At 49.8% G+C, this 13,374-nt stretch overlaps 1 protein-coding gene across 1 annotated transcript in view; it reads left to right on the top strand.

Annotated features, from left to right (window-relative positions):
- Nucleotides 1-13,374, top strand: part of Sdk2 (sidekick cell adhesion molecule 2) — a 280,717-nt gene that overhangs the window by 237,354 nt on the left and 29,989 nt on the right. Inside the window, exons 34-37 of the mRNA XM_075990014.1 lie at nucleotides 948-1,004; nucleotides 2,550-2,651; nucleotides 2,758-2,873; nucleotides 12,184-12,370. Coding sequence (XP_075846129.1) covers nucleotides 948-1,004; nucleotides 2,550-2,651; nucleotides 2,758-2,873; nucleotides 12,184-12,370 — 462 coding nt within the window. The remainder of the gene's footprint in view (nucleotides 1-947; nucleotides 1,005-2,549; nucleotides 2,652-2,757; nucleotides 2,874-12,183; nucleotides 12,371-13,374) is intronic.

Genomic DNA, 13,374 nt, shown 5'->3' with positions numbered 1-13,374 from the left:
AGAGGATGATGGGAAAGTCATGAGTAAGAGGAGGGTGTGAGTGGATGCTGGGTTTGTAGGACACACCGGTGGCGTGGAGGTGATGGCCTGGCTGTGGAAGGGGTGGAGGAAACAGGCAAGGAAGCTTTTATGTTAACACAGCGCATGAGGCCAAGTGAAGGAGACAGGCTAGGTGTACCATGGATGTAGATTCCACAGGGCTCCATCTCTGTTCAAGGAGAGGAGAGGAGGCAAGCAGGAAAGAGGAGGGCATGTTGAGGAGGAGGAGGAGCACCACTGGTCACCAAAAGAAAAGAAGGAAGGGGAGAGGAGACAGCCTGGGTCCCTGTGGTCTGTGGCGCTGTGTCCCGTGTCTCCTAAGCTTGTGGAGTCTTAGCTTCCGGGGAATGTTCACAGACAACAAAATGATGGAACACGGAGTGAGAGGATATTAAAAGAAACCCACGGAAATACCCAATCCAACAGCTCATGTTATTTCCCCATCTTTATTTATTTATTTTGGCTGATGTCTGCCTATGGCTGTGGTTTTATATGGCCTGCATCTAATTCACTCATATTTCCTGACAATAAAATTGTTTCTGGTTCATATGAGAAAATTGACAATGCCAATATTTCACCATGGTTTGCCGAGAGCTCCAAAGTGAAACCAGGGAGTCAATGGGATGGGAGGGTTCCCCCAGGAACTGTCCCCAGTGTTGGTAGGCTCTGAGGGGTTCCCCCATAGTCATTGTACACCAAGGGAGGGGCAGCAATGTTTCAGGACCTACCCTCTCCCCGATTCCCATCTGGGCCCCTGCCTCAGCACCAGGAACTGGAAGCGTGCCCCTGCCTACTCCATTGCCAACTTTGTCGTACTTCCCAGGCCTAGTTGGTTCCCAGTGGGTGGGATGCCTGTGGACACTAACCTCTGTCTGCTGTCTCCCTGGCTCTCACCTCCTGCCCCCTAGCCTTGTACTCCATGCGGAACCTGACCCGGCCCAGCCTCACGCAGTACGAGCTGGACAGTAAGTCCCCTTGCATGGTGGTTCTTCATGGCCCAGGCCTCCTGGGATGGGCTGGGGAGGGGTCCTCAAGAACACCTGAAGCCAGACCAAGCAGGTACCCACTTCCCTAGTTTACCTTCTGTTGTTGTAATAAAGAATAGGACAAGAGACTGAAGAGATGGCTCAGTGGTTAAGAGCACTGTCTGCTCTTCTAGAGGACCTGAGTTCAATTCCCAGCACCCACATGGTGGCTCACAACCATCTATAGTGAGATCTGATGCCCTCTTCTGGCATAAAGGTGTACATGCAGATAGAGCACTGACATAAAATAAATACATCTTTAAAAAAAAAAAGACTAAGAAAAAGCGCCTTGAGGAGGAAAGGGTTTGTTTGGCTTACACATCCCAATCATACTCCATTGCTAAGGGAAAACAAGCAGGAACTCAAGTCAGGAACTGAAATGAAGGAACGTTGCTTCCTGGCTTGCTCCCCCATGGCTTTCTTATACCACCCAAGGGTGGCCCCACCCACAGTGAGCTGGCTCCTCCCACACCAATCATTAATCAGGAAGATGCCCTCACAGACTTCCCTACAGGCCAATCTGATTCAGGCATTCTCGCAGATGAGGTTCCCTCTTCTCAGGTGACTGTGTCAAGCTGACACCCACTCATCTTGAATACTAGGACCACCCATGGCACGTACATCTTACGAGCTTGGGAAGCAGGGCCCTATCAACGCTGGGTAGCAAAGTATAGATGTCAGCATCTGAGGGGCCAGCAGGTCAACAGCAGGGTCTAGACTGCCCTTTTCTCCTCAGCATGAACCTACTCCATGACAGAACTGCCACCCTGGGGAAAGATGGTGGGAAGGAGACAGGGACAGAGTATGGGAGGACCAAGTGGCCACCAGGGAAAGGGATCACATCTCCCATCCAGGACGACAGAACCCATTTTTTGCAGCAGCTTCTGTTCACCAGGCCTCCTCCCCGAAGCTTGACTAATACATGAGATTTCTTGGCCCAGAATTCACATTCCATAAGCATTTCCCCTCTAGGTCTGAGCCAGTGGGGTGGGGTGGGGTGGGATGGGGGTTTGGAGTACAACTCACTAGTAGAGCTTGTGCTTAGCCTTCAAAAGATCCCAAATTCCATCCCTGGTCCCTGAAAGAATAGGAAAATAAAAGAGCTGGTGAATGGGGACAGGTAGGACACAGCAGGAACATGGCTGAAATGGTTTGTGTCAGCCGTAGTGGGAAAAAAGTTTGGCCCTCTGGTCCAGGGTGGCCAGGACTGTTAATATGGCCCCCTTCGGTCTCAACACTATTTACTTGGAGATGCAATGGTCTGTATGACCCTAGAACAGAAAGCTGTTTTGTAACATGAATTCTGTTGGCAGGGTACAGCCCAAACATCTAAGGCTTGCCTCTTCCCTGTTTCCTCCCCAGTGCCACATAGGGCACTAGAATGGTAGATATTCCTCCTCCCCCCGTCAGTAGCTCCAGCCTCCATGGAGGACTCCTCCCACGGGGTCTATGACCTGTGTTCCTGATCCCCCCTCTCACCCATAGATCTGAGCAAACACAAGCGTTATGAGATCCGGATGAGCGTGTACAACGCCGTGGGAGAGGGACCCTTGAGTCCACCACAAGAGGTCTTTGTCGGGGAGGCAGGTGAGTGCGGCCTCCCCCGTGAGTCCCGGGTACTCGTCCAGGGTCCCCACCCTGCCCTAGGCACCTCCTCTTCCATAGCTCACTCACCACCCTTCATGCCCCCCAGTGCCCACAGCAGCACCCCAGAACGTGGCCATTCACAGTGCTACAGCCACACAGCTAGATGTGACCTGGGAGCCACCCCCACTGGACAGCCAGAATGGAGACATCCAAGGGTACAAGGTACGGGTGATGCGGCAGAGGAACGGGGTGCAGAGGGACAGAGGGGTGAGGGAAGGGTTGGGTGAGTCCCAAGCCTTGGGATGATATCCCAAGCCCTTTCTGATCACAGTCCCGTGTGTCAGCTGACAGAAGTAAATACTGTGATGTTGTAGCAGGTACTTACATTCTGAGGCGGACTGAGCTTGGTCCAAGGAACTCAGACCACACCTCGGCTTATTCCGCTCTAAGGCACACAGTGCACAACTCCACCACCTCCAGCCCCATAGTCACTTAAGAGTTCTGAGGAGTAGGGGCTGGGGATGTGGCTTGGTCAGTAGAGGGCTTGCTTCGCCTGCACAAAGCCCCAGGTTCAAACCACAGCACCTCATAAGCCAGATGTGGTCTTCGTAACCCCAGCACTCAGGAGGTAGAGACAGAAGGACTGGAGTTCAAGGTCAACCTGAACTTTATAGCAAGTTTGAGGCCAGCCTAGACTACATGAGACTCTGTCTCAAAAAAAAATTCAAAAAGTCTGCGAATTCTTAGGCCCTAATATTGATTAGATGATCAGTTTGCCAAGCACCTCTGGCAGTATTTGAAAATCGGCTTGAAGGTCATCTCTGATTCAGGACGCTGTGTTATTATGGTGGGGTTCGTATCTGCAGAACCCTCTAAACTGCTGCAGGCTACCTTGTGGCCATTAAGGTCCATTTTCTATGGATGAGGAAACTGTGGCCCCGCTGATGTGGTCGGGAGAGGTCACAAACCAACAGGTGTTAGAATCCAGTGCCCAACTCCACCTTGCCAGGAAGCAGAAAACACAGCAGGTCCCAGGAGGAGGAGGGTGCAGAGCACATGGCCAGGTCCTGGGAGGAGGCAGAGTGTGGAGAACACACGGCCAGGTCCCGGGAGGAGGCAGAGTGTAGAAAAATAAAGAGCTAACCAACCTCATTCCTTAGAGCACACAGCCCCCGGCTGTGACCAAAGCTTACCTCCCTAGCCAACATCTGGGGGAGACTAGTTCCTGATATTTGGATGGTATTTCAGAAAATTCACCCCATGCAGCGGCCCTAGGAGCACTGGGTATGCAAACCACAGGATCCAGTGGCTTTCCTGGCCCAGCCTGTCATTCCACAGATGACAATGAGAGACCACCAGGGTGAAGCACTGTTCTCTGTCACGCAACCTGTGGAGACAGGCCGCCCTAATGTAAGGCAGAACCCAGCATAGGAAGCTTTTCCATCCAGGCTGGCGGAGGAAAAAGAAGGGGGAGGGAGGCATCATGCCAAGGAAGCTCTGAAGATGGGTGATACCCCCTCAAGGCTTTGCCCAGGAGTGCCAGCTGGGAAGACAAAATATTGCATCCCATAGCATATGCCTCTGGAGGGAAAAGAGGCGCCTGGGGGAGCCAACCACAGTGTGACAGTCACTAGACTATTGAGGTTTAGAAGTTGTGAATTTAACTACAGATCCAGGAAATGTGTGGGTGCCCAGGTATCATAGAGAACACAGCAAATGCCTTCAGTTTCCAGAAAATATAAGTAATACATGAGTCTGAAGTTAGGGATAGAACTGTCGTGTCCCGGATGTGAGCTAATCAGTGCTGTGGCATTCAGCACCCATCGACAGGGCCTGATGTGTTCACATCAGTATCCAGGCTGCAGGGGGGGGGGGGGCTCAGCTGCCAGAGTGCTTACCTTGCATGTGTGACATCCAGGGCTCTATCCCCACCACCATATATCCAGCTGTGATGATACACACCTATAACCCCTGTAACACCTGTGTGTGACACCTGTAACCCCAGCACTCAGGAGGCGGAGGCAGAAGCATCAGAAGTTCAAGGTCATCCTTTGCTACTTAGCAAGTTCAAAGCCAGCCTAGGCTACACTAGTCCCTGGAAGAAGAAGGGGAAGTGGGTGGCGCTGGTAGATTCTGACAGATGACCCTGGCATGAGGGAAGAAGCGGGAACATGGACAGCCCCACAGCCAGGGAGCATCAGGAAGATGGAACCTCAGTCACAGGGAAGGAAAAAGAGGAGGGAGCTGGGGAGACCCGGAATCTGGCTTCCATTTCAGAACATCTTGCTAGCCGCCAAGAGAGACTATGAAGCTGTAGCTACAAGCAGGGCTTAGGAGGAAGGCTCCGCCCCAGAGATGTGTACTGTAGAGTGCTCAGCACATAGACTGTGCACCGACACAGATGGAAAACAAAGACCCAAACCTGAGCCCTGAGGGGAAGCCTGAGTGATGCTGACTCAGAGTGCAAAGGAGAAACTGCTTCTGCGGGGAGGGAAATGAGGATTGTCAGCTCCTGGTGCGAGACAGAGCAGGTACAGCCTGGGGAGCAGTTTTTCGGGGTGCTAAGAGAAGATTACAACCCAGATGGTTTGTGGATTTTTTTTTAAGGTTTATTTATTTTTTTATAATACAATGTTCCGTCTGCATGCTTGCCTGCGCGCCAGAAGAGGGCATCAGCCCTCATCATAGATGAGGTGCCGTGTGGTTGCTGGGAATTGAACTAAGGAACTCTGGAAGAGCAGCCAGTGCTCTGAACCGCTGAGCCCCAGTTTGCGGATCTTGATTGGTTTTATCTAAGATATCAGAGGGTCTGTGGATGAGCTAAATTGATTGGACCCAAAGCCCGGGGTTCAGTCTGCGGATCACATAAACCAGGCATGACAGTGCACATCTGTAATGCTAGCACTAGGAGGCAGAAACAGAGGGTTCTGAAGTTCCAGATCATCCTTCCTTGGCTGCCTAGTGAGCTTGAGGCCACTCTGGGCTATGTGAGATCCTATCCAGAAAAAAAAAAAAAGATGCTGGAATTAGGCCAGATAATTCAATTTAACAGGATTGGCCAACTAACTGTAGCCCATAAGCCAAATCTGGCCCGCTGTCTTTGCATAAATAATGTTTTTTTGGGTTATAGCCATGCCTAGATGTTTACAAATTGCTATGGCTACTTTTGCACAAGGAGGTGCTGGGCAGACCTGAATACTTGCAGCAGAGGCTGAGTGAGAGGTCTACGAACCCCAAACCTTGATGAGCTAGTTCTCTGCAGGAAAAAAAATAGTCAAGGTGACCTTAAAGAGAGCCAGCAGAGCCGTGGAGACCCACACCTTTAATCCCAGCACTCAGGAAGCAGAGACAGGCAGATTGCTGTGAGTTTGAAGCCAACCTACTCTATGTAGCAAGTTCCAGGCCATCCAGGGCCATGTGGTGAGTCTCAATTTTTAACTAGTTAATTAAAAGGTGAACCATTAGGCCAGGCTTGGTAATCCATGTACAGATGGTAAGAGGGGCTGAGACAGGAGAATTTTAAGTTCAAGGCCAGCCAGTGTTACAGTCTTGAAAATTAATGGGGAAAAAAATGGATGGATGGATGGATGGATGGATGGATGGATGGATGGATGGATGGATGGATAGATGGATGGATGGGTGGATGGATGGGTGGACGGATGAGTGGGTGGATGGATGGATGGGTGGGTGAATGGATGGATGGATAGGTGGATGGATGGATGGATGGATGGATGGATGGATGGATGGATGGACAGACAGGTGGATGAGTGGGTGGATAGATGGATGCGTGGGTGGGTGGGTGGATGGATGGGTGGGTGAATGGATGGATGGATAGGTGGATGGATGGATGGATGGATGGATGGATGGATGGATGGATGGATGGGAAGAGAGCCACCGGGCCAGGCATGGCAGTACATACCTATCATCAAGTACTGGAGTGGAAAGTGGATTTGAGGCAGAATTGTGAATTCAAGGCCAGCTTAGGCTACCTATCAAGACTCTTACTCCAAAATAACAGGAGTGAAGTTGGAGAGATAGCTCATTAGTGAAGATCATTTGCTGCTTTTCTCAGCATCCACATCTGGCTATAACTTCAGCTCCAGGAGCTCTGGCACCTTCCCCTGACCCTTACAGATACCTGCGTTCATGTGCATAGCCACAAACACAAACACATGCACAAATAATTAAAATTTCAATATAAAATAGAAACAACAGCTATAAATTGGTTGCGATATCCATCCATAATCCCAGTATTCTGAAGGTGCAGGCAGGGAGATTCAAACTCCAGGCTGGAGAGATGGCTCAGAGGTTAAGAGCACTGACTGCTTTTCCAAAGGTCTGGATTCAGATCCCAGCATCCATATGGTAGTTCACAACTGTCTGTAACTGAAAGATCTAACACCCTCACACAGACATACAGGCAAAACACCAAGGCACATAAAAATACATTATTTTTTTAAAAAAAGTTCAGAGCCCTTCTCAACCACACAGCTAGTTTAAGGCTGTACCAGGTTACATGGGACTATATCAAAGTAAACAAACAAAAAGGGGCTGAGAATGTTAGTGATGGAATTACTGCTTACCATGCACAAGGCCCTGGGTTCCATCCACAGCACTACTTTCCCCTCTCCAGGAAATAAATGAATAAATAAAGATGGGAGAAACAACCGGCGTCAGGACGATAGGAGACAGCAGAGTCCCACCTGGTCCCTTCAGTTTCCCATCTCAGCGCCCTCCTGGGAGTGAAGTGAGAGGAAGGGTAGGGAGACAGGGACTACAGCTGTCTATTCCCAGGGGCTCTCCTGTGACGTGGAGTCAGCCTGCCAAGGATCATAGACACTGGAGGGAAATGTCGGGCCTGACATGTTCCCTGTTCCCTGTTGGTATTCCCTAGACAGTGTGCTGCGACGACAGCTTACGTAGCCTTGACCTCAGGTTAGGTGTTCTCAGCAATCTAGAGATGGCGTGAAACTCACAAGAGGACGATGTAGTCTGTGTTACTGTAAGTGGCCGGATTGCCCTCCTTTTAAAGCAAAATGATATTCCATCGTGTAAACACACAAGCACCACGTGTGTCTCCTCACCCGCTGACAAATATTTAGAAGGGGATTTTGGTTTGTGTTTGTTTTTGAGACAGGGTCTTATGTAAGCTCTGGCTGGTTTCAAACTAGCTATGGATCGGAGGCTGACCTTGAACTTGCGACTCTCAGCCTCTACTTCCAAGTGCCGGGTGACAGGTATGCAATAGGGTGCCTGGGTTTTCTACATCTTGGCTACTGTGGATCTTCCTGCGGTGAGCACAGAGTATAAATATCTTCTTCAAGATCCTCATTTTAATACTTCTGGATCCATTCCCAGAAATGAGATTGCTGGATCATATGGCAATTCTATTTTTAATTTTCTTTGAAGAACTCCAGACTGTTTCCCACAGTGGCTGGGCCATTTCGCATTTTCAGTGATGGCACAGGAGGCTTCCAGTTTTGCTCCGTGGGGTTGGTTTTCTTTTGACATCTTGACAACAGCCACCACCATAGGCGCTACAGGACAGGCCCTTGCAATTTGCTTTGTTTGAGACAGGGTCACATGTAACCCAGACTGGTCCTCAACTCACCATATGGCTAAGAATAATATTTAGCTTCGATTGTCTTACCTCCATCACCAAATGCTGGGATTACAGCCAGTGTCATGGTGCACAGCTGGTCACTGTGGCATGGATTTTCCAGGTTCCTCTTAAGCCATTTACTTGTCTTCTTTTGTTTGGGAAAGGTTCATTTGTTTTCCTGCCACAAAGCTGTATGAACCCAGAAGACATTGTGTTTAGTGAAATAAGCCAAACACAGAAAGACTGGTCTGCGTGAGCACTTATACATCAGAGTCTATGGCTAGCAATAACAGAGTGGTCTAAGTCATGCTACCAGGAAGTAGAAGGTGGTCGCCAGAGGAGGGAAGGACTGGAGAGATGCTGGTCAAAGGGTAAACATTTCAAGCCAGGCTTGGTGGTGCATAATCCTAGCGCTAAGAAGGCTGAGGCAGAGGATCACTCCGAGTTCCTCTTGGAGGATCCAAGAGAATCTAGGTTCCTCTTAGAGTGATCCCAGACTAGCCTGAGCTTCATGGTGAGTTCCAGGTCTTAGTGGGTTACAGTGAGACTAATCTCACAGAAGTAAAAAACAACCCCTAGCCAAAAGAGTTTCAGGCATCTAAATTCTTGGGTCTAACCTGCAGTATTCTAGCTGTGACTGATAAAGCTGTAGTGTGTACCTGAAATACACAGAGAAGCTTGCTCTTCAAGCTTCTCACCGCGCATGACAAAAGCTAACTGTCTGAGCTGATGGATGCCAGTTAGCTTGGTGTGATGATGTTCCATGGTTTCTGTGGATATCAAAACATCGGGGGGCTGTGGGTTTGACTCAGCTAGTAGAATGCTTGCCTAGCATGCATGGTTCCCGGGGCTCAACCCTCAGCAGGCCTGAAACAGTCGTGGCAGTGTACGCTTTTAATCCCAGCACTAAGGAGGTAGAGGCAGGAGGATCAGAGGCTTCAGGTCATATAAAAAGTTCAAGAGTGGCCCAGGTTACAGAAATCCCTGCCTCAAAAACAAAAGTCACAATGATGCATGCCCCACATGACATAGGTCTGTTGAGCGTCAACCATGTGTCAGGTGTGATTCTAGGTGCCCAAGACACAGAGGAGCCAGATGGAGTGGGGTTCCCTCTGGAGCCCTCAGCCTGGTATTTACCTACTTCCCCGTGAGTGGGCACTCTACCCATCAACCAGGGAACCAAGAACCGGGATCCAGACTTAGCCCCCTTGTCCCTTTTACTGTGTATCATCGTCTTACAAAGGCCCACTGGCAGCAAACAGGTGCTCTGTCTCTGTAGGTTCTACACCCTGACACTGCCCTGCCCAAGAGCATGGTTCCCAGCTGTTGACCTTGTCCACCTAGAAGCACTGTGTATCTCCCTCTGGGGCCTGTCACCCACAGCAGGTCATAAAGGCTTTCTGAAATTTGTTTCCTCTTTTGTTCATTGCTTAGTATTTTTATACATAAAATATGTGTTTGTCGGCATGAGTTTGTGTCTACCACAGCATTCAGGAACCCAAGGAAGCCAGAAGAGAGCATCAAGTCTCAAACCAGAGTTATAGGAAGTTGTAAGCCACTAGATATGGGTGCTGAGAACCAACCTAGGTCCTTTGCAAGAGTGCTGCTAACCACTGAGCCATCTCTCCTGCCCCCCCCTTTTTGAGGGGTGGGGGATTTCGAGGCAGGGTTTCTCTGTGTAACAACCTTGGCTGTCCTGGAACTCGCTCTGTAGACCAGGCTGGCCTTGAACTTACAGACATCTACCTGCCTCTGCCTCTGGAGAGCTAGAATTAAAGGCATGCACCACCACCGCCCGGCCCTTATTTTGTCTTTTAATGCCCTTTCCTAACCTTATGTTTTTGTTCACATCTCATTATTTCCTCTCTTGGTCCATTTACTGGAGAATTCAAGGCCATCCTCCGTGGGATGAGGATGTAGCTCATCTTTAAAGTGCTTGACAACAGTTTGCTATGCTCCGGTGAATGCTCCGGTGATACACAGGCGTGATATAGTATACATAAAACCTAAGCTTCATCTTCAGCAGAGAGAGAGAGGGACCAGGAGGGAGGGGAGAAGAGGAGGCAGGGGAGGCAGGGGAGGGAATCAAAGACAGTCTCCCGGGCTCACTGCCCCTCTCACTCGGCCATCTATTCTCTTTCCAAACCTCACTCCAAGTAGATCCTCATCCCCACCACCCTTCCAAACCTCATCCTGCTAAGGCTGCTGATAAACACACCGTGATCTTCATCAACCCCATCCCAGGCTTCACTCTGCCTGTCTCTGCAGTGGCGTACCTTACACAGCTGAGCCACGGCATTCTCCTGCCCATTTCTCCTCACGCTGCCTATTGCCCCTCCTCGGTCTCCGTCGCTGTTCCAGCTCCCCCTGCACGTGAGCACAGAGGTCCGGGAATCCATCTATTCCTCACCTCTGGCTAGAAGAATCGGGCAGTCCTCTGGGCGTGCTCAGCAAACTGCTGGTGCTCGGGGAGTGTACAGATCTGACTCCAGAGGAAGCTATGTCGCTGCTGTAGTGGCCTCATAGTCAATGGATGAGTGATTTTATGAATGAAGACCTTAACTCCCCATATAAAGAATCAAAAAAGAGGCAAGGCTGTAGAAAAACAAGGCTTTTGTAGTAACAAGATGTCCTAACTGCCGTTTGTGCATGCTGGGGGCGGACACTTTTATTAGCTCTTTTTCACTTTTATTGGTATAGAGAAACTGAAGAGCCAATGGCGTACAAAAACCTCTTTGGCCAGCAGGTGGCGCCAAATGATCTCTGATCTTGTGCAAGGTTTGGGACTCCAGGCTTTACAGAGGGTCCCAGCTCAACATTCCTAGTGTAGTTTGAGAATCTTCTATGTGTGTTTAAAAGCACTAACCCATGCTTGTTGCAGAATGCCTGGAAACTCCATAGGAAGCTCCTGCTGCGTCGAGAACCTAACATCTTCCACAAACATGCCATATCTTTAAAAGCTGACCAGTTCCCCCCGGGGAAGCTCTGCTCCCTCTTCTTCAGTTCTTATGGCTTGCAGCTCTCACACTCTGGAAAGTGGGAGTTCTTGACCCCTCTGTAGCTGAGAGAAATCATGCCTGACCAAGTCACGTGGCTAGCAAATGGTGCTATCAGAATTCAACCACGAACCAAATGCCCTCTTACTCCAGCCTTCCCCTGCAGCAGGCTTTGCAAAGTGGCATATCTACATGTTCCAAAATTGGATTATACACAACCACCACAGAACTGTAGCATGCATGCATGTGTGTGTGCCTGTGTGTGTGTGGTGTGTGTGCATACACACACACACACACACACACACACAAGCATCATCAGCGGTCTTAGCAGCCTGCAGCTGTTGATGTGGCAGGTTGGTCAGGACTGAGGCTCTCTGCTCCTCACCAATTCCCTGGCATTCCCAGGCACTTGTGCCCCACACGTGAAACAGAGTCCATGTTTGCTCTCACCTCTACAGTTCAACTCTTGAATGACAGATTCCTATCCTGAGGTTAACATGTCTGTGTCAGCCGGGCAGTGGTGGCACACGCCTTTAATCCCAGCACTCGGGAGGCAGAGGCAGGCAGGCGGATCTCTGTGAGTTCGAGGCCAGCCTGGTCTAGAAGAGCTAGTTTCAGGACATAAACCAAAAAGCTACGGAGAAACCCTGTCTCGAAAATCAAAAATAAATAAATAAATAAATAAATAAATAAATAAATAAATAAATAACACATCTGTGTCATATGCTACAAATACCAACCACAGTGACCCAAGACACACAGTTTCCAGTCTAGGCATTGCCTATTAAAAGGAAACTTCTGGAACCTTTCTCAAAGAGCTCTTAGCTACTTCCTGGTTGAAGGCAGATGTGTCTTTGAACCCTGTGGTGGGCAGAGGCAAAGGGGAAACTTGTCTTCACCCTGCTCACTCCCATTGTCGTTGGGGTCCCCACAGATTTATTTTTGGGAAGTCCAGCGGAGGAACCTCACCGAGAGGGTGAAGACGCTTTTCCTGGCTGAGAACAGTGTGAAGCTCAAAAACCTGACAGGCTACACAGCCTACATGGTCAGCGTAGCAGCCTTCAATGCTGCGGGGGATGGGCCGCGGAGCACCCCCACCCGAGGCCAGACTCAGCAAGCAGGTAGGGAGAAGTCTTGGGGAGGTCGGTTTGTGGGGGCCACGAAGACCACACCTGGTATCAGAGCTGTCTCGTGAAGCCAGGAAGCTGGGTTTGATAGCCAGGCCCCGCTTCCAGATGCCCTGCAGAGAGAGAACCCAGCCTGCCAAAAAGGTTCTAGATATGAGTCAAGACAAAAAAGAAACTGTCACCATGAACCTGGAGACAAACCCCAGATCTCACCCAGCCTGTTGTACCCACCTTGTCTCAGCTTTGGGAGCTAGCCTCCACTCCCAGCCCCTACCTGGCTTCCTTCTCCTTTCTTTGGTCTCCTTGACTTTGTTCATCCCACCTATGTTTATTATTTTCTATGAGCCCACACTTTTGTTTCATCCTGGTGATGCAACAATAAGAGAGAAAAAAAAACAATGTCTGCATCCTAGTGAGAGCCACGGATCGGATCGTAAACAAACACAGATGAGCAGCTGGCTGAGAAGGTGGTAAGGATGGAGAGTCTAAGAGGAGTGGGGTATGGGGAGCTTTGGACAGGCCGGCCCACAGCAGCCTGGCCAAAGATGGCTACATCTGATCTGAGATTTGGATGAGAGAGGACTCACTGTGGGAAGTTCTGGAGACAGAGCAGGAAACCGTGTTCCTGTCAGAAAGACCAGCAGGTGCAGAGGCTTGGGAGCTGGAGGGAATTAGAGAACAGGACTGGGTGCTGATAAGGAAGTGGGGTGAAGGGGCTGGAGAGATGGCTCTAAGAGCATTGCCTGCTCATCCAGAGGTCCTGAGTTCAATTCCCAGCAACCACATGGTGGCTCACAACCATCTGTGATAAGGTCTGGTGCCCTCTTCAGGCATGCACGCAGACAGAATATTGTATACATAATAAATAAATATTTTTTTAAAAAAGGAAGTGGGGTGAGTCTCCAAGGGTCTGGAGGATGGGAATTTGCATTAAGTGTAATAGGAAGACACGGGAGGTTTTGAGCTGTTGAGAATTAGATCTTTTTATATTTGGGGAA

The sequence above is a fragment of the Microtus pennsylvanicus genome, chromosome 11 (genome assembly GCF_037038515.1).
Source record: "Microtus pennsylvanicus isolate mMicPen1 chromosome 11, mMicPen1.hap1, whole genome shotgun sequence".
NCBI classification, from domain to species: Eukaryota; Metazoa; Chordata; class Mammalia; order Rodentia; family Cricetidae; genus Microtus; species Microtus pennsylvanicus.
Note: the sequence above shows the minus strand (reverse complement) of the source record. Positions and strands in the feature narration are given on the sequence as shown.